Source organism: Equus caballus, chromosome 25, assembly GCF_041296265.1.
Source record: "Equus caballus isolate H_3958 breed thoroughbred chromosome 25, TB-T2T, whole genome shotgun sequence".
NCBI lineage: Eukaryota > Metazoa > Chordata > Mammalia > Perissodactyla > Equidae > Equus > Equus caballus.
The window spans coordinates 40,385,874-40,411,310 of NC_091708.1; the positions used below are offsets into that span (position 1 = coordinate 40,385,874).

A 25,437-nucleotide genomic window follows, 5' to 3' on the forward strand; every position below is an offset into this window, starting at 1 on the left:
GATTGGCCAGAGAGGGATTGGCCCCTCGTGAGGCCACGCCCCTCGATGGCCCGCGAGGTTGGTTGCGCGGGCGCCAGGGAAGGAGACGCTGCCCTTCCGCAGCGATGGGATCCCGGGTGAGTGGCGGCCCGGGTCGAGCGGGCAGGCGGCGCGGCAGGGGCCGGGAGTGAGGCTGGCGGCGGGCGGGAGCCGGGCCTACGCGAGGCGCTGGGTGGGCGCGCAGGTGTCCGGGCTCAGCCGGACTGGAAGGGCCCGCATTGGAATGAGCAGGTACCCGGGCCGTGGGCGGCGCGAAAGGTGGAAGGAGAAGGTACCCGATCAGTGAGGAGATGCGGGCCTGGAACGTTGCGGGGATCGGACGACCCTCAAGGATGTTCTGGTGTTCGGGGGCAGGAGAGGAGGGGGCTTGACCCGGGGCTGCGCAAAGAGATGTCTGGGATGGAATGAGCAGATTCTGAAGACAAAGATATTGCTGAGGTTCAATTCGGGAGTGCCCCGTGCCTGACCTGGTCGGCCTGGTGAGGTGTCCAGGCTGGAATGGGCAGAGGGTGGCTCAAGGGAGTGCCCGGGCTGGGGACGTTGCTGGGGTCAATGCAGAAAGGGGGGCTGCTCAGGCCAGAATCATTAAGGGGGTTGTCCAGGCCAAGGGAGGAGGTGGGCTGGTGGAAAGTGTGGGCATCCAGGCTGGGGGTGTTGTAAGTGCCATGGTGGGGGTGGAATGAGGAGGTTCCTGCCCGAAGTTATATGGCGGGAAAGACCACTGCCCAGGTTGGGGCACCAGGTGGGGAACATATCCATGGGCTTCTTATTGCGGAGAAGATGTGGAGCCCTCTCTCTGGATCATGCCAGGGGGATGAACAGGGCACGGTTGGGCTGGCTCTGGATCCGTCCCCGGCTTGGAGCAGGCTTGGGGATGGGTGTTGCCACCTTACACCTGCCGCTCTCCTCGAAGTCGGTCCAGCAGAGAGCGCTCTTCCCTCTCCTGCAGACAGGTGCCGGGCCGCCCCGGCTCACCATCTTCACGCCTTCACGTGGGCTCCTCACTGGAGGGTGCAGAAGTCCTTCAGGTGCAGCACGGAGGCACACGTGGCAGTTGTAGCTGGCAGCTCAGGGGAAACACCACAGCCTTGGGGTCTCCCGGAGCTGAGATCACATCCTAGCTTGGCCATTTACTCAGTGACCTCGGTCAGGTCGCTTATCTCTCAGAGCCTCAGTTTCCCCATCATAAACAGTGGTTGTTGCGAGGGTTCTGTCAGTGACTAGACTCGAAATCCTCTGTGGAGAGCCTGTTGCAAGCCTGGCCTGTAGTAAGAGCTTGGGAAAGAGTGGCTGTTGATCTCGGATGTTCTGAGGCCTGGGCCAGGCTGGGAGAGTGAGAGGGGTGGCTTATGATTTTAACCTGGGCCCTGAACCCTGGAGGTCACTTAGCTCAATTTGCAGCCTCCTGGCAAGATGTCCCCCACCCTTGACAACATAACAGATTCCTCAGCCCTAGGATATTTCTCTGCCACCCCCGTCACACACACACACAGCTCAGCCCTAGAGCTACGCTAATAGGATTGTCCATCCTTTCCTCTCACTGGGGATAAGCCATTTCTCGTGCTGGTCCAGTGACTTTGGCAGCCATCCCGGGTACAAAGGGTCTGTCCCAGGCTGCATATTCCTTCCGCTTGAGGTCCCAGGAAACCTTGAAGGCATCCTGGGCCTTGGTGGTGGCGGTTGCTGGTTGGTGCCCTGTAGGATCTTGGGGACTGGGCTATGTGAAGTCAAGCCACTGGTCAGTGAAGGCCATTTGTTGGCCTTGGAATGGGGCAGTGGGGTACCCTGGGGGTCTCAGAAGGCCCCAGGGCAAAGTTGCCCTTGTAGTTGGTGGTTCTGCTAGGGGCTTGCCACTTCCTGCTCCATATTCAGGTTAGGAAAAGGGGAGTAGTCCAGGAGATCTTGGTCCAAGTCCTGACTCCACCTCATTCCAGCTGTGTGACTTTGGATGCCTGACTTAGCCTCTCTGCGCCTCAGTTTCCTCGTTGGAAATTGGCAGGCGTAGGGGGTGGGAGAGATCGATAGCAAGTAGTTCACAGAATTGTAATGATTCAGTGAAATAATGTCCGTAAAGAACTCAGCAAGAAATACACACATAATGTGTAGTGGTTGTTATTATTTGAGGAAATACCCTGCTGTTTTCGTACTACAGTCTACCGGAAGTAAAGCATTCTTGGCTTCGTGGGAAGTGGAAAAGAGGTGATGATTCTCATCAGGGGCCTGACCCTTGGGAGGCCTGAGATTTTGTTTGGCACATGGGCCATGGGTTTGAAAAGACTGAGAAAGCGTGGCAGAAAGCCCCATCTTCCAGGCCTGGGGTGCACTCTTGGGCTAGTGTGCCAGAGACGCTGCCTTCTGCTCCCAGGGCGCAGGGTGCAGAGTGCCTTCTGCTGGCGGGTGCAGAGGGCCGGGGCCTGGTTGCAGGCCTGGCATTCCAGCCATAGGCTTGCTTCCGTCTCATTTCCCAGAGCACTCTTGTGTGCGTTTCTCTGCTCACGGGAGCACATCCTTGTGTCTGACTTGGTCGTCTGTCTCTCAGCTCTGTGGAGGGAGCCTCTGGTATGTGTGTCGCTGTCCTTTCGCGGTGTGGATGGTGCCCGGGACCCAGCCAGCAACCAGGTGAAGACGTTCTCCTTGGAAGCTCTCGGCCCCGAGGGCTGTTGCCTGGGCTGCTGTCTTGCCATGGCATTCCGGAGGACTGAGGGCATGTCCGTGATCCAGGCCCTGGCCATGACGGTGGCCGAGATCCCCGTGTTCCTCTACACGACGTTTGGGCAGGTAAAGACTGGGGTGGGCTATGGGCTCGTCCTATACACCCCTGGTCCCTGAAACACTGAGCCAGTCCTCCAGGCTCCCTCAGCATCCGAGAAAGCTGGGCCCTCCATGCTCTCCCAGGTGTCCGGTGTCTCCTCTTTGATCAGAGTGAGAAGGGCTGGGTTAGGAGTCTGGGGCCCCGAGCCCAGTCTTCACCCACCGTCCTGTGACTCTCGACCTCAGTTTTTCAGTCTATAAAAGGGGACAATAAAGCCCTTCCTGCCAACCTCAAATGTTTGTGGCTGACCAGGCCTCTCGACACTTCCTGAAGTTCGGCCCTGAGGGATGCAGCCCCTCCCGGGGGCTCGCAGGCCAGCAGGCAGAGAGCGAGGGAGGAGCAGCGAGTGGTAGGATGAGACTGCCTGGTGGAGTGAATGTTGAATGTCATCATCTTCGAGGAGTCGTTAAGAAATGGGGTCAGCCAGCCTGGGTTCGATTTCTGTTGCTCTGTCATCTTGAGCATGTGTCTTAATCTGCGTGAGCGTCAGATCTCTCACCTGGAAGGTCCCAGGCCTTCAGACAGGTGGCACAGTAAAATCCTGGTGCAGTGCCTGGCATAGCGAGCGCTCAGTCGCTGGAGCTGTTAGAGTCACGGCTGATGGTGTTCAGATACCTGCTGGACCCCAGATGCAATCTCCTTGGCATTGTCATTTTGCCATCCCCAGTGCCCCTCTTTACATTGCTGTGGTCCACATTTCACAGGGGCTGGCCTGGTCCCCCCTGTCGAGGTGGTTCCCTCTCCATGGTTCCTGGCCAGCAAGTAGCTCCAAGTGCCCCATGCGTCCCCGCCCCTTGGGCGCTCCTCAGGGCAGCTCGGCCTGCCTCAGGGCTCTCTGGGGGAGATGGAACCCAGCTGCCTCCCGCTTCTCCTGCAGTCTGCATTCTCGCAGCTGCGCTTGACACCAGGCCTGCGGAAGGTCCTCTTTGCTACGGCCCTGGGGACTGTGGCCTTGGCCCTGGCCGCCCACCAGCTGAAGAGGCGACGGCGGAGGAAGAAGCAGGTCGGCCCCGAGATGGGAGGCGAGCATCTGGGCACAGTGCCCCTCCCCATCCTCATGGCCAGGAAGGTCCCGTCGGTGAAGAAAGGTAGGTGTGAGGTGGTGGGGAAGGGCCTGACCTGGAGTTACCTCCCAGCTGGGCCCCTGTTAACCGTGGGGTCTTGGGCTAGTGACATTCTGTCTCCAAGCTCTGTTCGCCCCATCTGTGAAGTGGGGGTGACAGCAGAACCTCCTTCTCTGAGTCACTGTAAGGATTGGTGGGTGATGTGGCCAATGCTCGTCTCCATCGGTGATGGTTGTTCTTGTTATCAGACGACCCTTTGGGAGCACCCGGGTCCAGAGAGGGCTGGTGGGGCACAGCTCCTCTGTCCAGGGAGGGAAGTGCCCCGGCTTGGGCCCTGGAATGGCCCAAGTTTCCTGGGCCAGATGGTATTTTCCTCATCTCCCTCTTTTTTTAAAGTAAGGTTTGTGTTGCATACAGTAAGAGTCACCCCTCTTGGCATACAGTTCCATGAGCTTTGACGAACACGTGTAGTCATATAATCACCACCACAGTCAAGGACTGTTCTATCACGCTTTAAGCCCCCGCTTTGTGCAGCCCCCTGAGCCTGCGCAGATGCTGATCTGTTTTGTGTCTACTGGCATGGCTTTAAAACCTCTGTGGCCCTGGGGCGGCCTCGTGGACAAGTGGTTAAGTTCACGTGCTCCGCTTTGGCGGCCCAGGGTTTTGCCGGTTCGAATCCTGGTCACAGACATGGCACTGCTCATCAGGCCATGCTGAGGCGGTGTTCCACATGTCACAACTAGAAGGACCCACAACTAAAAATACACAGCTATGTACCAGGGGGCTTTGGGGAGAAAAAGGAAAAATAAAATCTTTAAAACAAAAAACAAAAAAACAAATGCTCGTCTGTGGCCCCGTTAACGCTGTGATCTGGCCCCGCGGTGTGTGCCCCGCCTGACTGTCTCTAGATCACTTTCCAGGGCGAGGGCTTCACCGACGCTCTCCTCTTGGGAGAAACCTGTCTTAAGAAGCAGAAGTCTCCCCTAGTGAAAATGAATTTTAACTGTGAATTGTCATTGCGAAAGGGAAGTTCTCTCTTTATAATTAGGGAAAGAAGTTTTCGATGAGTTGAGAGACGTGCATGTGGCCGGGTTTCCGTGTGGTGTTGGCGCCCGGGAAACCTGGAGCCATTTCCGCACCAGCCTCGCGCTTGCCTCCCCTGGACCACCACCACCACCTCTGCTTTCACCTTATTTCCCTTCCCTGTGTTTCTCACTTTTAAAAAATCTTTTGAGTATGTAAAAAAGTTGTTGCCTCAAATCCTGTTTTGGAAGGAGGAGAATTCCAAATGGGTCACTCAGTCAGCAACACGGGGGAGGCCGAGTGAGGAGGAGGCGAGAGCAGCCGGACCTTATCCTCAGCCTCAGCCCGGCAGGTCGGGGCCCCTCCTCCGGGCCAGGCCCTGTGCTGGGTGACAGGGATGTTTGGTCACGAGCAGAGCGACAAGCAGGAGCCAGCGCTCTTCTGCTGAGTGCACATGCTTGTGGTGCTCTGTCGTCACCCTGACTTCGACGGTCAGGACAGGTCCCCAGATGAAGAGGAAGGGAGGTGGCCCGGAGCGGGGAACGGCCTGTGCAGAGGCTGGGTGGAAGCCTGCGTGACCCCTGCCCTCGTGTTCCTCACAGGCTACTCCAGCCGGAGGGTGCAGAGCCCCAGCACCAAGAGCAACGACACTCTGAGCGGCATCTCCTCCATCGGGCCCAGCAAGCACTCAGGGTCCTCCCACAGCCTGGCCTCGGTGAGGACCTGGGGGAGGGCGCCAGGGTGCCGGTCATGCCTCGGCTCAGTCTCTGGCCTCAGGGGGCTAATGGACTGGTAGGAAGATGGGATAAGAGATTTCAGTCATTCAGCCTCTCAGCCGTTCGTTCATCTATCTGTGCCTTCTGAGATTGTCCTTGATCACTCTCTGAGTGCCAGCCCTCGGTGAGAGGAAGGGGGCGAGGTGCAGGAGAGAAGCTGATGGTCTCTTGGGGAAGATACTGTCTAGGAATAAAGTACATGTGTTCGTTCATTCGTTAGACATTGAGCAAGCACCTGCTCCGAGCCAGGGCCTCTGCTAGGTGCCGAGGATGTAGAGATAAATAAGACAAAGGGACATTTATTTTCTCATGGGGAATGGCTTTGGCTCATTCACTCAGCTGGTCATTCATTCATTCAGCAAGCACTGAGTGCCAGCTGTGAGCCAGGCACCGCCCTGGGGACCCAGAGGCGAGCAAGAGGTGGCTCCTGTCCTGGAGGAGCCCACAGCTGGCAGTTTCTGTGAGGTGTCGTCAGGTGCTTAGAGTTGTCGGTGGAACCAGGCTGTTCTGAGGGCTTGGCCGCTGTGGCGGGGGGCCAGCTTCAGGGGTAGTATTTGGAGAGAGCGTGTGGCATGTGGTCAGGCAGTAGGGGAGGCTCAGAGGTCCTGCAAACGGTCTGGGAAGCCCTCACCTCTTGCCCTGCTTGACGCCCAGACAGTGGCGGTGAACTCATCCAGCCCCATGGCTGCGAGTTCGGGACCATGGGATGCCAGAGGGATGGAGGAGTCCGTGACCACCAGTGACGGCAATGCCGAGAGCCTCTACATGCAAGGTACAGGCCAGGAGGCGGGCCCCAGGGCTCTCCTGGGGCGGGGTGGGGAGGACTGGCCTCCTCCAGAGCCAGGTCAGGCTCAGGACACTTCCCCAGGTGCTGCTTTGCAAACCCTTCGCCTGCCCCAGAACCCCCATTCAGTGGTTTCCAGCCATTTCTGGACGGGGCCAGTCTCCAGGAGCTGATCTGGTCTGAGTGAAAGCCTGTAGACTGACCTGCCCTGAAAACGTGATCAGGACCCAGCCCACATGGTCCTGCCCATTTTTGTCCTTTGGGGCCCTCCTGCCTCCTCGCTCTTCTGAGCCCCGTCTTGAGTGACATTGTATGGGGCCCAGCTGCTCCCCGTGTGCTGGGGGCCTGACTCTCCCTTCTCTCCCTGCCCATGCTCAGGCATGGAGCTGTTCGAGGAGGCCCTGCAGAAGTGGGAGCAGGCTCTGAGTGTGGGGCAGAGAGGGGACAGTGGCAGCACCCCCACACCCGGGGACAACCTCCGGAACCCCGAGACTGCTTCAGAGGCGATGTCCGAGGTAGGTGGTCCTCCCCTGCGTCTTTCCTCCCCACCCTGGAGAAGGTGGCATGGCAGAGGGACAGCCAGACTTTGGGAGGCCGGCCAGCAGCCCTGCCTTCTGCCAGCCAGTCACTTGTCCTCTTGCATGTGAGGGTTCCCCTTGGCGAGGATGTCGATCCAGGCAAGTGAAATATTCTTTTCTTGTAACATGCTTAGCACATCCTGGCCCTGGGTAATTATTCCATAAACGGCAATGGTGCTCACACCTGGTCCCGACTCTGAGGCATACTTGCCTTCAGGAAAGACCAGAGGGAAGTGGCTGTGTCCTTAGTGGAGTGGCTCACATGGCCTCGATCTTGGCTTCACAGTTTTTGGCACCGTCCAACTTTTCTACAGTGAACATTTATTTCAATATCAGGAAAAAGAAAGAAAGTAAAAAAGCTAAAATAAAAAATTTTTGTCAAAAGCACATCAAATATATATCCTAGGATGGGTGTTCACTGAAGCATTGTTTTGTAATAGTTGAAAACATGAAAAGCTGGAAACCATCTAAATGCCCATCAGTAGTGTCTGGAATACTACACAGCCGTTAAAAGGCTGAGGGAAAGCTGGGTGGGCTGATCAGTTGCTTTCTCCACTGATGTATCGTTAAGTGAAGGAAGCAAGATGCCCCATGTCTATAGTGTGACCTGAGTGTGTCCACTTTTGAAAACACATCCGCGCATATGGGCACCTGTTGGTAACTGCTGGGGTGTGTGTATGCTTTTATTTTCCTCTGGGCAGATGCACGGGAATTATTAGTGCTGATCTGTGGGGACAGGGTCTGCAGGCTTTTGTTTTACTCTATTGTACGTTTCAGTCTTTCTTTACTGTTTGACTTCTGTAATTTCAAGCACATGCTTATAGGCAGGGTTTGTGTAGGTGGTGGTATTGTGGGCTGTTTCTATTTTATTCTTTATACTTTTTGTATTAAAAAATACCCCCAGGGCCGGCCCGGTGGCATAGTGGTTAAGTCTACGCACTCTGCTTTGGTGGCCCAGGGTTCATGGCTTCGGATCCTGGGCACAGACCTATACACTGCTCACCATGCTGTGCTGTGGTGGCATCCCACATACAAAATCGAGGAAGACTGGCACAGATCTTAGCTCAGTAACAATCTTCCTCAAGCGAAAAAAGGAAGATTGGCAACAGGTGTTAGCTCAGGACCTCTCTTCCTCACCCAAACAAACAAAAAACCCCAAACGCCCTTGAGCTCCTGTCCTCTGCTGGAGCGAGGTAAAATGTGGGGACACGTCTTTGGGGAGCAGTCTGACAGTATCTGGAGAGTCAGTCCGAGACTGGCCAGGAAATGGGAACAACTTCAGGTGTTGAAAAAGGAGGGCGTTGAATCTCGGGCATTGGTTGCACAGGTGAGGGAGTCACTGAGAGGCCCAGGGCTGGCGAGGGTGTGCCCAGCGCTCAGGAGCCAGGGACCTCTTGTGGGAGCTAACACCACGATGCAGGCTGACCAGCAGAGGTTGTCCCCACTTGGTGTGTGGGTGGGGGCAGGGATATGGTGTGAGGCAGGACAAGGAGAGGAGAATTGTCATGTCCTGTCCCTACCCACACCCCCCATCCCCGGCCTTCTTTCTTCCACCTGTGCCTCTGTTGGCCGGGGGCCAGTTGGCAGGGGATCTGGGAAACAGAGTTTGCAGTACGGGAGTGGGGGCATGCCTGGCACAGCCAGTAACGAGTTGAAGGTGTGTGTGCTGGGGGCATTAGCTCAGAGGCCTGTCACCCAGGCATGACCGCTGTGGTTGTGGACGTGAAGGAAGCGTCTGGGGCTCAACAAAGCCTTCAGCACCCGGGGGCACAGCTGCATCAGGTCACCTCTGCCTGTGGCCAGATGACGGGCGCCTGCAGGGGTGCATCAGGGCAGCGAGAAGAGGGCAGGTGGCTTGGCTGCAAACGTTCTATGTATTGTTGATGCTATATCTTAAAATTATAGAACTTCCGTTGTCTTTCTTGTTGTGAAAACAATTAAATATTCTTCCTAGAGTAGTGAAAACTACAGAAATAGAAAAGAGAGGAGAACAAAAGCACCTGGGCTCTAATCAGACAGCTCATGGTTGTGTCGCGTGGGCAAAGGCCCTCCATCTCCCTGAGCCCTGGTGTCCTCCACGGGACAGGGTACCAGCTGTGTGATCCTGGCCCCTAGTCAGCGCTCAGTGAATGAGCTTTGTCATCAGCGTTATGATGCCTGTAACCCTTCATTCAGACAGAACCACTTTGTATCCTTCCAGGCATTTTTCTCTGCTAAACGTTGTTCAGCAGGTCTGTTGAAATATAATTCACATTGAAATATAACCCGCATGCTGTACATTCAGCAGGTTAAGTTGTGCAAGTCAGTGGCTTTTAGCATAGTCAGAGTCATGTGAATACATCACACCACCACAGTCGATTTCAGAGCGTCCTCATCACCCCAAACAGAAATCTCATAATCTTAGCAGTCACTGCGCCCCGTTCCTTCATCCCCCGCCCCAGCCCTAGGCAACCACTGATCTACTTTCTGTGTCTATAGAGTTGCCTGTTCTGGACATTTCTATAAGTGGAATCATCTAGTGTGTGGCCTTTTATGACTGGCTCCTTTCACAGTTTAATGTTTTCAGGGTTCATCCTTGGCGTGTGGGACCCTGTTTTGTTTCTGGTGATGGCTGAATGATATTCTGTTGTGTGGGTCGACCACATTTTATTTATCTGTTCATCAGTTGATGGACGTTTGTGTTATTTCCACTTTTTGGCCGCTACAAACATTTATGTACAAGTATCTGTGTGGACATATGTTTTTAATTCCCTTGAATATATCCTCAGCAGAGGAATTGCTTCATATGGTAACTATATTTCACATTTTGGGGAGCTGCCAGACTGTTTTCCAAGGCAGCTGCACTGTTTCACATCCCAGCAGCGGTGCATGAAGCTTCCAGTTCTCCACATCCTCGTCAACACTTGTTGTTATCTGACTTTTTGATTCTAGCCATCCTGGTGGATGTGTCTAGCCGTCTCGTTGTGGTTTTGATATGTGTCTCCCTGATGGCTAATGATGTTGAGCATCTTTTCATGTGCTTATTGGCCACTTGTATATCTTATTTAGAGAACCGTCTATTCAAATCCTTTGCTTTATTTTTAAATTGGTAATTTATCTTTTTATTATTGAGTTGTAAGGGTTCTTTATATAGTCTAGATACAAGTCCCTTATCAGAGATAGGATATGCAGATCTTTTCTCCCATTCTGTGGGTTGTCTTTTCCCTTTCTTTTTTTTTCTTTTTCTTTTTTTTCCTTTTTCTCCCCAAAGCTCCCCGGTACATAGTTGTATATTCTTCGTTGTGGGTCCTTCTAGTTGTGGCATGTGGGATGCCGCCTCAGCATGGCTTGATGAGCAGTGCCATGTGCGCACCCAGGATTCAAACCAACGAAACACTGGGCCACCTGCAGCGGAGCGCACGAACTTAACCACTCGGCCACGGGGCCAGCCCCATCTTTTCCCTTTCTTGATGATGTCCTTTGAAACACAGAAGTTTTTAGTTTTGGTGAAGTTCAGTATATCTATTTTTCTTTTGTCATTTGTGCTTTTGGTGTCATATCTAAGAAACCATTCCCTAACAAGGTCACTTCACAGAGAAAGAGCTGGCAGATCTCTGCCCAAGGGACAAGGCTCTCCAGGCCACGTGGGACGCAGTCTGGCCCTGTTGGAGAACTGAGCAAAGTGGCCACTATGCCTGGGGTCCCTTGGGCCTGGGGTCGAATCCTAGCTCTGCCAGGCTCTAGCTGGGTGGGTGCAGCCTCTTAACCTCCTTGAGTTTTCTCTGTTAAATGGGGTCACAGAATACCCCCCTTTGAGGGCAACCGTGAGGCTGACAGCGAGGTGCCTGGTCCAGGACAAGAGCTCAGTGAAAGGCAGCCATTTCCATCTTTACCGGCCCCTTTGAGCTCCTCCGGCTCTTTCTCCCCATTGGCCTCGGGCCCCAGCCAGCCCTGGTCTCCTCCCTGGGGTCTGGTTACCTGCAAGTGCAGCATCTGGCAGCCTTTGTGGAAAACAGAGTTGGGCCTGCCCTTGCCTGGCCCCTCGCCCCAGAAGCTCCTGGGTTCGAAGCAGCAGTGGCCTCTTCTTCCCATGCCTTGACTTGGAGGCAGAGGGCAGCAAGGGTCACCAAGGGGACAGGCTGCTGAGCCTGGGTGCAGTGCCTTCGCAAGCACGCATGGTTAATAGCAGTGGCGTGGTTTGAACCCAGCTCTTTCTGGGCTCCTGGCTGCTCCCTTATTATAGTAACAAGTACAGGAATTACGGTAATAGCTAACACGTTCTGATTGTCACCCTATGCCAGTCTTGTGTGAAGGACTTTGCATCTCTTATCTCCTTCGTGTTTTCCCTGAAATCCCAGGGAGTAAGCACTCTTATCTCAGTTAACAGATAAGGAAACTGAGGCTCTGAATGGGGAAGTTATTTGCTTGAGGTCACACAGCTCAGAACTGGTGGTGCCAAGGTTGGAACCCGGGTCTGCGTGGGTCCAGAACAGTGCTGTTCAGCAGGAAGCCCCAAATCTCATTTAAGTTTCTAGAGGGCCGGCCCGGTGGCACAGCGGTTAAGTGCACACATGCTGCTTCAGCGGCCCGGGGTTTGCTGGTTCGGATCCCAGGTATGGACATGGCACCACTTGGCAAGCCATTCTTTGGTAGGCGTCCCACATATAAAGTAGAGGAAGATGGGCACAGATGTTAGCTCAGGGCTAGTCTTCCTCAGCAAAAAGAGGAGGATTGGCAGCAGTTAGCTCAGGGCTAATCTACCTCAAAATAAATAAATAAATAAATAAAAGTTTCGAGAGACCACAATAAAAAGCAAAAGGAAACAGATTAAATTAATTTGAATAATATATCTTATGTAATCTAGTATACCCCAAATATGATCGTTTCAACCTGTAATCAACATGGAAAATCACTGAGATAGTTTATGTTCTGTCTCTTTTTGGAGCTGTTTCGAATTGGTGTGTATTTATGCCTACGGCACATCTCAGTGGAACTGGCCACATTTTGGGTGCTCCCTGGCCACATGTGGCTGGTGAATCCTGTCCTGGGCAACTCGGGTCTAGATCTCTGCTCTCGCTGCTGGACCCCAGAACCTTCTCCCCTGTCCCCAGAGGCTAGGCCCCCATCATTGGTGAGGGAAGGGGCGGTTAGCACGTGGAGCTGGGAGGGCCTGGGGTGACGGTCATTGTGTTAACTGTAGCCAGAGTCACAGCGAAGGGAGTTTGCGGAGAAGCTGGAGTCCCTGCTGCGCCGGGCCTACCACCTGCAGGAGGAGTTTGGGTCCACCTTCCCGTCTGACAGCATGCTGCTGGACCTCGGTGAGCTGGGCCCAGGCACAGGCGGCGGGGTGGAGGCAGACGGGGGCAGTGGGAAAACCAGGGTGTGACTCCCTCAGTGCCTCAGGCAAACCGGGATCCCCAGGGCCCTCGGACCTTGTCTGATCCAGGGCCTCAGGGCACAGACAGGGAAACCGAGGCCCCTCAAGGGACAGAGGAGGCAGGCAGGAGCAGAGCTGGCATGAGGCCCCAGTGTGCTTTGCCCCATGGCCTTGGGAGCAGGCCTGGGGTTTGTGTGTCAACATCTCCCCGATAGCTGCCCCAGCCTTTTGTTTTGAGCCCTGTCCTGCAGGCGCGGGGCAGGCGGAAGGGACGGCTTGCATGGAGATTAGCCCAAGGCAGGCCAAAGGGCCAAGATCACAAGTCCTGCTGTGTCCGTCCCATTGAGGGAAAGCGGCATGGCCTCGCTATGAGGAAATGAAGTTACTCGGCCGAACAGCCCGTGTTGTCTGGTGCCTGTGGCGGGCCAGACCCTGTGCGCTGAAAGCTACTCCAGGTTCCTTTCCTGGGTGCTGTCAGCCCCAGGGGGCGACATTAGACCCTGAGTGTCCAGCTCTCTGTTTCTACCAGTGGGGACACAGGCCCAGCAAGGGCTGGCCAAGGTGACATGTCCTCCCGCGACCTGTCCCTGAGTGACTTTGCCTATTGGAGGACTCCTGCTTCCTTTGACCTCCCCACTTGGCAGAGAAGGCTGGTGGGCATTCAAGGTGGTGGCCTCTGCTTGTTTGTTCGACAAAACTTTCCTAAATGCCCTTGAAGTCCCACACCCCCAGCCCTTGACTGCGTGGGGATGATGCCAAGTGAGTGGCCTGTGGACTCCCTCGAGCCCTTTGGTGTCAGTGGCTAAGTTTCAGCTTGTCAGAGAGGGGAAGCAACTTGCCCAGGGCCACACAGCATGAAAGAGTCTGCTCCTCAGAGGAATTTAAAATTATGGACTAAGAACAGTTTAGTGGATACCAGGGGAAAGGTGGAGTGGGCACAAAGGGTGAAGTGGTGCACCTACAACATGACTGACAAACAGTAATGTACAACTGAAATTTCACAAGATTGTAACCTATCAATAACTCAATTAAAAAAAAAAAAAAGGAGTCTGCTCCTCAGAGCTCAGGGGCCACGAGGCCTCATGGTCCAGTGGTGTGGCTGTGAGCAGGTCTCCTCAGCAGCTTTGTTTCCACACGTAGCTGTGCCCACTTCCAGGGATGTCGTAGGATGGGAGGAGGTCATCCCTGGGAGGCGGTGAGCCCAGAGTCCTCCTGCACAAGTGCCCCGTAAATGGGAGCTTTGCCGTCGGCAGCCTCGTCCGCCCCAGAATTGGGCGTTAGTGGACTTTTCTATGTGCATTCCGCAAAGCTCGGTCATCTGGGGAGTCTCAGTTCGGCCCTTCTCTTGCCTCCCCAGAGCGGACGCTCATGCTGCCCCTGACCGAGGGCTCGCTGCGTCTACGCGTGGACGATGAGGACAGCCTGACCTCGGAGGATTCCTTCTTCTCCGCCACTGAGGTGACAGGGCGGGGGGATGGGTGCAGAGGGAGGGAGTGGAGTGAAGGCCAGGCCCCTGGCGACCCTCTGACCCTCCTGGTGAGCACTGGGTTGTGGGAACGTGAAGGCATTTCCTCTGACGGGAGCAGAATTTGGCAGTCACCAAATGCTGCTCCCCCCGGGACTCAATGCAATTGCTGGGGACAGAGAGGCCTGAGAAGCCAGGGGCTGTAGGACCTGTGGGTGAGGGCAGGGGTCCCCGCCCCCACTGGCTCCAGCCCACGCTGAGCTATCCCTTCTCCAGACCATGTGTCCATTGCTTTGCATTAGACTCCTGCCATGGCCACTTGTGTCCACCTGGCCATCCCAGTCTGCGGTAGGAGGATGTGGCCGAGTGTCCAGTACATGGTCCCTTCAGGAAGGAGCCCTGGAGATGGGGATGCTGAGGGCCAGAGCTGGACTCGAACCCAGGCCTCCTGCCTCTTGGGCCAGTTCCCTCTGACACCCCGTCTGAGAGGTGGGCAGACGCCCTCACCCCCTGGGATGCTGCTGACACAGGCTTTGACGAGCTCTTCCTCTTCCTCTTCCTCTGCACCCTCCCCCAGCTCTTCGAGTCCCTACAGGTCGGAGATTACCCGATCCCACTCTCCAGGCCGGCCGCCGCCTATGAGGAGGCCCTGCAGCTGGTGAAGGAGGGCAAGGTACTCTGCCGGACCCTCAGGTGAGCATGTGGGGAAGGAGGCAGGCGGGGTGGGCCCCAGCCCCCGTGGAGGAGGCCGGAGAGGCCAGCGTTGCTGCTGAGGACGCAGCTGGGCCAGGCTGGCCGAGGGCTGTGGGAGGCTGGCCGCCGTTCCTGCTCAGCCGGGGAGCCTAAGATGCCCCGGAGTGCCGAGACAGGCGGCTGTGGCATTAACAGTGACAAATTAATAGAATTAACTAATAAAATAACAATAGTTGGTGCTTGTTCTGAGTTCTCAGAGAGGCCCGGCCACAGAAACACAGTGGGCACTGTTCCTAAGCCCTGTGTCCCAATACACCGCTTTCAGTGGCAGCCCGGAAGCCAGCTCCGGGGACACACAGACCCTGACTCTCTCCACGTTCTGCCACTTGGTGGTGTGTGGCCCTCGACAAGTCACCTAACTTCTCCTAGCCTGTTTTCTCATCTGTGGTAGATTCGAGCTCTTATGCATCTTACGTTCGTTCTTCTGTATGATTTGACACTCAGAATTCGGCTTTTGGTCATGACTCCAAACGTAAGCGTGTGGTTAGAGTTCCCTGAGTGAAGATGGCGGAGAGCCCCGGGTGAAGCCTTGGCGATCTGGTTACAGGAGAGCCAGGCCAGGGTGCCTCCAGCTGCCCGGCAAGGCCAGCCCAGCCCAGAGTGGGTAGTGACCCCTGCCCTGGCGTCCTGCCAGCTGGCAACAGTTTAGCCATTTTGGTCTTTTACCCATGAGGTTCTTTTGCTGGTTGAGGCTGAAAGGAGGCCGAGGTCAGCCCCACCCCCAGTGACCAGACTTGCCAGCTCCGCCCCATGCCATTGAGGCGACATGTCCTCCTCAGAGAGCATCCAGCCAGCCTCTGCCTTTGGTTCGGGGGAAACTGAGGCCTAGAAGGGGGCAGGCAGCTGTCTGAGGTCACACTGCCAGGCCAAGGCAGGGCCACCCAGGGCTCCCCCCGACCCTCATGGGGGCCTCACTGGGCGGGGCCCACATGGTGTGACTGTCTGTGCTTCCCCCTCAGGACAGAGCTGCTGGGCTGCTACAGTGACCAGGACTTTCTGGCCAAGCTCCACTGTGTGCGGCAGGCCTTTGAGGTGCGTGTGGTCCAGGCCGCCTGGGGAGGATGGAGCCGGCACTGGGGGCGGTCACACAGGTCTCCCGCCGGGCCTGCTCCCATACCTGGCTCCTCTGGGCAGATGGGTCACCCGCCCAGCCCCTTCTACTGCCCTCCCCATCGGCTCTGGGGCCCGCCAGCCCAGTGCTCATTCCCCCCTTCCTTAGGGCCTTCTGGAAGACGAGAGGAACCAGCGTTTCTTTGGGGAGGTCGGCCGGCAGATGGTGACGGGCCTGATGACCAAGGCTGAGAAGGTAGCTGGGCTGCGGGCTCCCTTTATTCAGCTTTTCTTCCCTCCTCGCCTTTTTTATTTTTATTTTTTTAACTTTTATTTGGTTCTGTGAAAAAAAAAAAAAGCCCAACTGCAATCCAGCTGGGGAGCTTGGACTTCCTCCTGTGGGTGTCAGGGAGATGGGAAAGCATCGGGGTTTCTTCCTGTGCTGATTTAGAAAAACGTGAATCTGTATTGCTTTTTATTTCTGATCACAACATAACGCAGTTTTACAAAATTCACCGACCATGAAATGCAAACCATAGGTCCCCCTGAACCCGTCCTGCTCGAGGGAGCCGCTGCGCCAAAACTCCCACGTCAGGGAGTCTGACATGTCCCTCCCACGCACTTTCATGGACTCGAATCCTTGAACATCGTTATTTAATTTCCAGAGCTCGGTGTGTGCCCTCCAGACTGGTCTGCAGCTTTATTTTGTTGTGTCAGAGTAGATTCTGTCCATCTTTCCACATCGGGAGAAGCAGTTACTTTTACTGACTGCGTAGTATTCCGTTGGGTGGCTGCCTGTGGTTTATGTGGTTCTCCTGTGGATGGACATTCGGACTGTGTCTGATTTTTCCTCATCACAGACACCACTATGATAATCTTCTACAGCTCTTTAAAGGTACCTGTGAGGTTTTCCGTGCGACAAAGCCTGAAATGTGGCAATAACTGGTCCTGGGCTCAGACATTTAAACCAAACCAAATCAAACCATCTTGCTGGTTTGCCCTCTGAAACGCTTTGACAGCTCACGTCCCCACCAGCAGGATGAGAGTGTGTCTCTTTACATCTTGGCCGATGCTGAGTATTCGTAATCTTTTAAATCTTTAGTTTATCCATTGTGCCACATCTCTTTGATCATTAATGAGGTCACGTGAATTTTCGTGTTTGTCAGCCGCTTGTGTTTCTTTTGTTGGGTTGGGTTCGAGTAAAGCCCTTGAACACGGCTCTCCCCGCTGAGTCCCTTCTCCCCACATGCTGGAGCAGTGGTTCCAAAGTGCACCTCTGACCTCGTCACCCAGCGCTTGAAACCCTCCTTGGCAGCTCCGGCTGCCCTTGGTGTGCAGACCAAGCTTCGTGCCACAGCTGCTGTTCTGTGCGCTCTGCCCTGCCCAGGCCAAAGGCCTCGCGAGACTGTGTCCCCGATTGGGGCCTTGGCATGTGCTGGTTCTTCTGCACCTGCAACACTGTTCTTCAATTCTTTTTTGTTATTGTTAACAACTTTATTATAAAATATACATAAGAGACTGTAAAAGTGTATCTGTAGGATTTGATGAATAAAAAGATGAACCCCTGTGTACCCTGCACCCACGTTAGGAAGAGGAACACATACCAGTATCTCGAAGCTCCCAGTCCCCCCCCCGCCCCTTCCTTGGTCACCCATCTTCTGAGTCCCCACCAGCCGTCTCTTTCCCCGGGAGGGCTCCGCCTGATTCATCCCCTCGGGCCCGAGAGCCCCTGTGCTCATCCCACCTAGCATGGCCCCATCACCCCGTGTCCTGCTTGCGGGTCACCGTGTGCTTCTCCTCGTGACTCTGAGTTCCACAAGGGCCGGGCCCACAGCGTTCCTGGCATAGGCGTGTGCCCGGCCCACGGCCTGGCCCAGGGCAGTGCTCTGTAGACATTGATGCTCGTTCTCTCCGCAGCTGCTCCTCACCGAGCAAGGAGCCCGCACCTTATCGCATTTCCGTACCTCCCGTGGCTCATTCAGCTTGATCACAGTCTCTGCCTGGCGGATAAGGAAGCTGAGCCTGGGGAGGTAAAGGGCCTCGCCAGGGTCGCTGAGCAAGGGAGAGGTAGAGCCGGGGTCTGAACCCAGGTCAGCCTGGCTCTGGCTGTGCCCTTATCTGTCCTCTGTGGCCGCCCCAGGAGGGTGAATGACGGACGAGTGAAGGACAGGAACGTGGGGCTGCAGTGGGCGCCGGGCGCGCAGCACACCGCTCGCTCTCTGTGCTTGCTCCCACAGGGGTCCAGAGGCGAGACTTGCCTCTTCCCGGCCTCCGCCCAGGGCAGGACTTAGGTTTCATTTTTATTAAGAAATCAAGAAGAGGGGCCGGCCCTGTGGCCAAGTGGTTAAGTTTGCGTGCTCCGCTCTGGTGGCCCAGGGTTTCGCCTGTTCAGATCCTGGGCATGGACGTGGCACTGCTCATCAAGCCATGCTGAGGCGGTGTCTGCATGCCACAACTAGAGGGACCCACAACTAAAAAAATATACAACTATGTACTGGGGGGCTTTGGGGAGACAAAGGAAAAAATAAAATCTTTAAAAAATCAAGAAGAGGGGCCAGCCCTGTGGTGTAGTAGTTAAGTTTGGCGCACTCCACTTCAGCGGCCCAGATTTGGATCCCGGGCGTGGACCTACACCACTCATCAGCCATGATGTGGCGGCAGCCCACATATAAAGTGGAGGGAGACTGGCATAGATGTCAGCTCGGGCTAATCTTCCTCAGAAAAAAAAGGAAAGAAATCAAGAAGAAGTTCAAATGGCTGTGTAGTGGCTCCTGGGTGCCAGAGCCTGCGCCAAGCCCTGGGACTGGAGTGGTCATGGATGCGCCCTGTTGGGTCCTTCCAGGCAGGCGGGGCTGGGGCAGGTGCGGTCTGGGAGGACTGGCTCTGTGGGCAGCGCCCAGGCCCTGGAGCTGTGGAAATCGGCCCACTTCCTCACTGTGTGTCCACAGCCAGATGTGAAAGCTCTCCAAGCTTGGGTCTCCTCATGTATGAACAGGTGTGTCCCAGGGACATTGTGAGATGATGTCAGACATGCTCAGCAGCCCGCAGAAGCGGCAGCCCTTATCGTCGTCGTGGTCATCATTTACACATGAGGAAACAGGGTCGGAGAGGTTAAGGCACAGCCCCGGGGTCATCCTAGCAAATTCTCTTTAAAAGTTAATGAAAATAGTTTTGTTTTTTTTTTTAATGAGTACAAAAATGATTCATGCTCATTGCAGAAAAAACTATGACAGTACAAAAGAGTAAAAGGAAAGAAAGACAAATTGTCCCCATTCCCATCTTGTTCACATTTTGGTGTACATCTGTTTGACATCTCCTCCGCCCGTGGTTCTTTATGAACCCGCCTGTGCTCTTCTGTGTCAGCTCCACCCTTCCTGGCTCTTGGGCACTTCCCTGACCTCCCGAAGCCTCCGTATTCTCATCTGTAAAGTGGGTGTAATCTGGACCGTCCCTCGTAGGACCGTAGGGATTAAATGGGTTGATTCGTGTTAGAACAGTTCCTGGCACATACTGGCTTTCCTCGTGTCCATAAATGCACGTCTGCAGATCCTGTCATAAGCCCCAGCTAAACCTCATGGGCTCAGAGAGTGAAGGATTCGTCCCACGTGCTGACAGACTTAGTCCCTAGCAGCAGCTGTCTGACACGCTGTTCATTGCTTAGGTCCAGGCGCTGGGCTGATGGTGTTACCTCATGAGCTCATCAACGCCCCCGGAATAGCCCTCTGAGTATGGGGCTGTCACTTCTCCTGTTTCACCAGTGAGGTCCAAGGTCATGGAGATTTGAACCTTTGGCTGCTGGGCTCATGTCGTCACGCATCTTTCCAGAGCGAGCTCACGCTGTGGCGTGTGCACATCTCCTGGAAGGCAGGCGGGGCTCGGTCACGAGCTGGTCTGAGACACTGCTATGCGCCCTGGTGTTGGGTCTCTCCCAGACATGCCCTGGTCTCTGCAGAGGCACAGCGAGGTGGGCAGGGGACACTTCCTGCCTCGTTTTCCCCACGGCTGCTGCTCAGGGATAGGCCCTGGCCTTGCCTTGGCGTGTCCTCCATCCGTGGGCCAGCCTGTCCCTGTGCATCTAGTCCAACGGGGTTTGGGCCCCTCTCATGACCAGAAGAGCCTGTGCTTCTCCCCACAGAGCCCCAAAGGCTTCCTGGAGAGCTACGAGGAGATGCTGAGCTACGCCCTGCGCCCGGAGACCTGGGCCACCACGCGGCTGGAGCTGGAGGGCCGTGGGGTGGGTTGGCTTGTGCTGCGCCCTGGCATCCTGGGGTCCCTCATAGCGGAGATCCTGGATCAGGAAGGGGGTACCTGTGCTGAGCTCTGCCTTGATTCTGGGGTCTGAGATGGTGCCATCACTGCTACAAGCCCCAAGTTGCTGCCCTGCCTGGGCCCAGGCTGGGAGGGAGATGGCCCCGGTTGCCCCCATTGCAGAGCAGAGATGTGTCTGCTCAGCCGTGTGTTCCCACCCAGGCCCCTACACGCCCTAGCCTCCTCTGGCCTCAGTCTTCCCATCCGACAGCGCCCTGCAGCTCGGGCACTCTGGGCCTCAGAGTGCCCCTCCCTCCCACAGGTGGTGTGTATGAGCTTCTTCGACATCGTGCTGGACTTCATCCTCATGGACGCCTTTGAGGACCTGGAGAACCCCCCGTCCTCGGTGCTCGCCGTCCTCAGGAACCGCTGGCTGTCGGACAGCTTCAAGGAGACGGTGGGTGGCTGCCCCCACTCCCAAGTGCACACACACTCAGGTGACCCCATGTGTTTGCCTGGACCCCGCTTCCCTCTGTCCCTGGCTTTGGGCACCAGGGCTCCCCACCGTCAGGCAGCAGTCACCCCTGGGCAGGTTCCCTCCCTGCTGTGATTTGGGGCTGCAGGGCCTGGAAGACCAGGCGGCTGCCCTGGAGAAGCTTCAGGGGATCGCACTGCTCTCCTCTGCACCAGTGTCAAACAGCCTGCTGTGCGTTTTCCATGTGTTCTATGGTTTCACCGAGTGGTTAATTCGACTCATTCTGTGCTGGCATGAATTCTCTTCAATTTTAATGCATCCTAGTAAATTAAGTTAAACTATGGGGAAGAAAACAGGACGAGCAGGAGAGCATCCAGTGCAGGGCCCCCACCGGGGAGGTGTGCCACTCGGGCAGCTATGCTGTGTGGCATGGGAGCATTGGTGGGGCGGGGTGGGGGGGGGGGGCGGGTGCTGGTCATTTACTGGCAGTTTACAGGCAGTAACCATGGATCCCCACAAACACCGAAGGAGGTGGGGGTGCCGGGATATGGCCATTTTACAGAGGAGGATACTGAGGCCCAGAGAAGTTAAGTGGCTAGTCCAGGGACCCACAGCAGTAAGAGTTGGAGTCAAGATTCAGATTTAAGTGTTTCTGAGTCCTGATCAAGGGGAGGGAAACAGCAGAGCTCAGGCACCAAGCCCCATCTTCCTGCTGGGGTGGGGTGAGCTGGGGTAAGGGCTTGGTCCGGGGCTGAGGGATGGGTAGGGGCTGCAGGCTCGGCCCGTTATTCTGACACCCGGTGGGGTCCCATCTTTGATTTAGGCCCTGGCCACTGCTTGCTGGTCAGTCCTGAAAGCCAAGAGGAGGCTGCTGATGGTGAGTGACCCACAGGGTCCCTGGGGAGGCCGTGCTTGGCCCTAGGTGTGGTGCCCAGCTCAGCTGACCTCCATTCTGCATGTGCTGGCCCCTGATCTGGGGCGGGGGGGTGGAGGCAGAGGAATGGGGCTGGTGCAGGGAGGTCTTGCTGAGCCCAGGGGGGAAGGGTGTTGTCAGAGGGAGGAAGGGCGCATGCAAAGGAGTGGCGGCTGGCTTGGCTGGCTTGGCTGGCTTGGCAGGGGCAGCGGGGTGGGGGTGGGAGGCCCCTGAGGCAGGCAGAGCAGCCCCCTCCCACCCATCAGGCTGCTGTTATCTGCACTCCCAGGCGGCCACTGGCTGCGTCTCTGGCTGCCATCCATGTTCCCTCTGCCAGCCGGGCGCTGCTGCCCAGCTGATGCTGATACCAGCTGCCACTGCCACTGCCACGTGCCCCGGGCACTTCCTGAGCTGAGCCCCCTGGACCCCTCCTCGGGCAGTCCTCATAGCAGACCCATGGATACCCTGTTGTGCAGAGGTGGAAACCTGGGCTTCGGAAGCCCCAGTTCCTTGCCCGGGGTCATCCAGCCAGGGCGTGAGTGAGCCGGGCCTCCCTGTGAAGCCCAGCTCTTAACACGACCCCAGGGCCTGGCCGCCTCTCCCCGCTGGGTCCCCGCTCAACCTCGTGCCCTCCGCAGGTGCCCAACGGCTTCATCTCCCATTTCTACTCCGTATCGGAGTGCGTTAGCCCCGTCCTCGCCTTCGGCTTCCTGGGACCCAAGCCCCAGCTCTCTGAAGTCTGTGCTTTCTTCAAGGTGAGCAGGGAGCGCGGCGGCGGCTGTCCCCCAGCTCTGCCCGAGCCCTGGGACAGGAGCTCCGCGAGGTGCCAGGAGTGGAGCGAGGGCCTGGGGCTGCTCCCAGAAAGGGCTGGGCGGGGGTGCCTGCAGGGGGTGTGCTGCCCCTTCCCCAGGGGCTCTGGCTGATCGGGAGGACACGGTGCAGGGGGGCAGGGCCTCGCCTGGGCCCACACCAGTGCTGTCCCCAGCACCAGATCGTGCAGTACCTGAGGGACATGTTCGACCTGGACAACGTGCGCTACACATCGGTGCCGGCGCTGGCGGACGACATCCTGCAGCTGTCGCGGCGCCGCAGCGAGATCCTGCTGGGCTACCTCGGGGCACCAGCGGCCAGCAGCGTGGGCCTGAACGGCGTGCTTCCCCGCGAGAACGGGCCCCAGGACGAGCTGCAGTAGTGGCGGCGCAGGCTCGGGGAGCAGGGCTGCTGGGGCCTCGTCCATGTGGCTGAGAGAAGGCTGCCTCTTCTCCTTTGGGTCAGCATTGAAGGGCCCGGGTGGCCATGGCCGTCAGCAGTGGCAGAGCCCAGGCTGTGGTGGCCAAGGGCAGTTGCCCCTCACCTTGTCACCCCCCCCCCCCGTCATCTGGGAGCCCCCAAGGCCTGGAGGGCAAACTTCCTTGGAGAAGGATGGAGCCCCTTGGGGCCTGCCTGACTGTCCTCAGGTGTCCCTGGGGGAGGCAGAGGCTGGACCTGGCCTGTGGGGCCTGTGGGAGAGGAAGGTAGCGAGAGAGAGGAGAAGGTGTCGTGACAATTGGGACCAGCAGAGCTGGGATGCCCTGGGCGTGGGACCCTAAAACCTCCCACCACCCCAGGGCTGCTGACAAGCGGGGCTGGGAAGGTGGAGGTGAAAGATGGGGGTGGCAGCGCTCTGTGGTGTGAAGGTTATGGATGTTCTGAGCTAGAAGGAACCTGGGCTGGACAGTCAGAATTTAAGCCTCTGGCTGGCCAGTCCTGACGGCCCCCCAAACCCTGCCACCACCTTAGAGAGTTTGCAACTCCAGAGAGTGATGCTGGGGGGCACCGTGGTGGATGGCAGGCCTGGACTTTCCAGAGGTGGACCTGCTTTCCTTGTGCTCACGTCTGGGCAGGGACTGGACCCTTGACAAACCCAAGCGCCAAACCAGGAGGCTGTCCCCTGACATTCCCTTGCCCTGCCAAAGATTCTCATTTATCTTCCCACCTCTGCCACCACCAAAGATGGAGGAGGCAGGGCTGGTCCTCCCGTCCCCACCCACCTCCTCTCTGAACCTGGAACTCCCCGGGTGGGGCTAGGCGCTGAGCTGGGGGCTCTGACCAGGGGTCATCCCAGGCTCGTCACCTGTGCTGCCATCAGTGGTGACCCCAGGAGTGAGGAGGCCCGGGTACCATGTGAGGGGAGATCAGGGATGTAAGTGGCTGGCCCAGCTCCCCAGCCCTCATTGGGACAAGAAACTTTCCTGGCACTTTGCCTTCAACTCGACGCACAAATGCTCTCGGGCACATGCTCTGAGCCGTGCAGCGGTGTGGAGCCTGCCTCGCTGCTGCAGACAGGCTCGTGGGCATTGTCCCTGTGCCAAGGGTTTGTCAGCCCTGCAGACGCACTTCTCTCAGTGTTTTCACCTGCGGTGAGATGTTTTATTTATTGCCTTAACACTTTATTTTGAGGTTCTGCCCCTTCCTAGGTTGAGAGGGCTATGAGAGAGAGAGACTCCTGGCTCCTCAAACTCTGGAGTTGGAGGACTGGCCATCAGTCTGCCCTGAATGGCAAAGGAGCCCCAGGGGCCGGCGAGCTTGCCCACATGGGCAGTGGGAGAGGGGATGTGGGAGGGGTGATGCTGGGCGGGGCCCACCATCTCTCAGCCCACTCCCCTCCCCAGACTGGAGGACCGCTGTGCACTAATGCTGGTTCTGTCTCCCACCCACCTCTTCGAGGTTGATGGGTGCCGAGGAGGGAGCAGCCTCCCGGCAGGAGGGACCCAGGGTGGCCTTCCTTCATCCCGACATTCCGCTCATTTGCACTTACCCTGCGCTGTGAATGTAATCTTGGGCCTGCACTCCGGCCCGCTCTGATTTGCTCCCGAATCACACAGAAGTGGCATTTTCATTTCATCTTTGTTTACACGCCCACGCACTGCCTCTGGCACGCGATCTGTTGCTGCTTCCAACTTTTGTATAGTAGAGCCCGTGTGCGTCGACTTTGAGTCAAATAAATGATTTAAAAGATTTCCTTCCATGTTGCTGTGCTGCTGGGAACACGTGGGGCCATTTGCTTCCTGGGCCAGAGCTGGGGACCCGCTCTCGAGGGTGCGGCTGGTGGCAGTTCCAGGACAAAGGTTGAAGGTGGCCTGGTGGGGGGCTGTGAGTCAACTTTGTGCCACTTGGCAGCCTGGCAGGGTCCACGTGTCCCTAGGCAGGGAGGGCCCCTGGGGATGGGGGGTGAGGGGAGGGAGTGGCCAGTGCAGAGCTCAAGGGCACAGATGCGGATGGGCAGCCTGGGTGCGGATCCAGCTCAGGCGGCATCCAGGCGAGGTCGCCCCTCCCTGGGCCTCCACGTCCACATCTGTAAGATGCAGGGCTTGGACCAGGGGCCACTGAGGGGCTGGCACAGGCAGAACAGAGCAGATCCGAGCCTGCCAGATCTTCAAGTGTTTCCACAGGCAGACGGACATCACAAAGTTTATTTGAAAGGTACTTTTAAAAACATCTGCACTTTGAAAATTTTAAATGTACAGAAAAGTTAGCAAGAAAACTACATAAAGAACACCCATAAAACCAACACCTCAAGTCAGTAATTAACATCTTGCCATATTTCTTTCTTGTAGATATTTCTTTTGTAAAATATTTTAGAGTAAGTTTCAGGTAGTACTTCGCCCCTGAACACTTGAACAAGCAGATCTTACAAACAAGATAGTTCTCTGGCATAACCACAATACTGTACTCACACCTAAACAATTGATCAACAATTCTCTAATACCTGCTGGGATTCTGAAAAGAAGAGCTTTTCCTGGTCACCTAGAGATGGACTCCCGTTCCACCTAAAAAGGGTAAATGCTCTAATCGCCCAATTTTAGAGACACAAGCTGATAGAGTCACCACCAATGCTGGCAAATAAGTGTGTTTGGTTTAAACAGCTTTATTACGGTTTAATCTGTATGCCGTGTAGTGCACTCACTTTAATGACTTTTTTTTAGTAAACTTACAGTGGGGTGTAACGGTTACCACAACACAGTTCCAGAACATGTCCGCCACCCCGGAAAGATGGCTTGTGCCCGTTTGCAGTGAATCCCTCAGCCCCCAGGCTGCCACCAGTCTGCTTCCTCTCGACTT

At 56.3% G+C, this 25,437-nt stretch overlaps 1 protein-coding gene across 1 annotated transcript; it reads left to right on the forward strand.

Moving 5' to 3' along the window:
* MIGA2 (mitoguardin 2) lies at positions 1–24,333 on the forward strand. Its single transcript, XM_001499769.6, has 16 exons — positions 1–116; positions 2,579–2,817; positions 3,729–3,939; positions 5,541–5,653; positions 6,369–6,486; positions 6,877–7,013; positions 12,256–12,373; positions 13,790–13,890; positions 14,475–14,590; positions 15,610–15,682; positions 15,870–15,956; positions 19,836–19,934; positions 20,271–20,405; positions 21,247–21,300; positions 21,975–22,091; positions 22,322–24,333. Exons 2-16 carry the CDS (start codon positions 2,722–2,724, stop codon positions 22,526–22,528), a joined length of 1,782 nt encoding a protein of 593 aa, XP_001499819.4. The 5' UTR covers positions 1–116; positions 2,579–2,721; the 3' UTR covers positions 22,529–24,333.
* Positions 24,334–25,437: the final 1,104 nt, after the last annotated feature.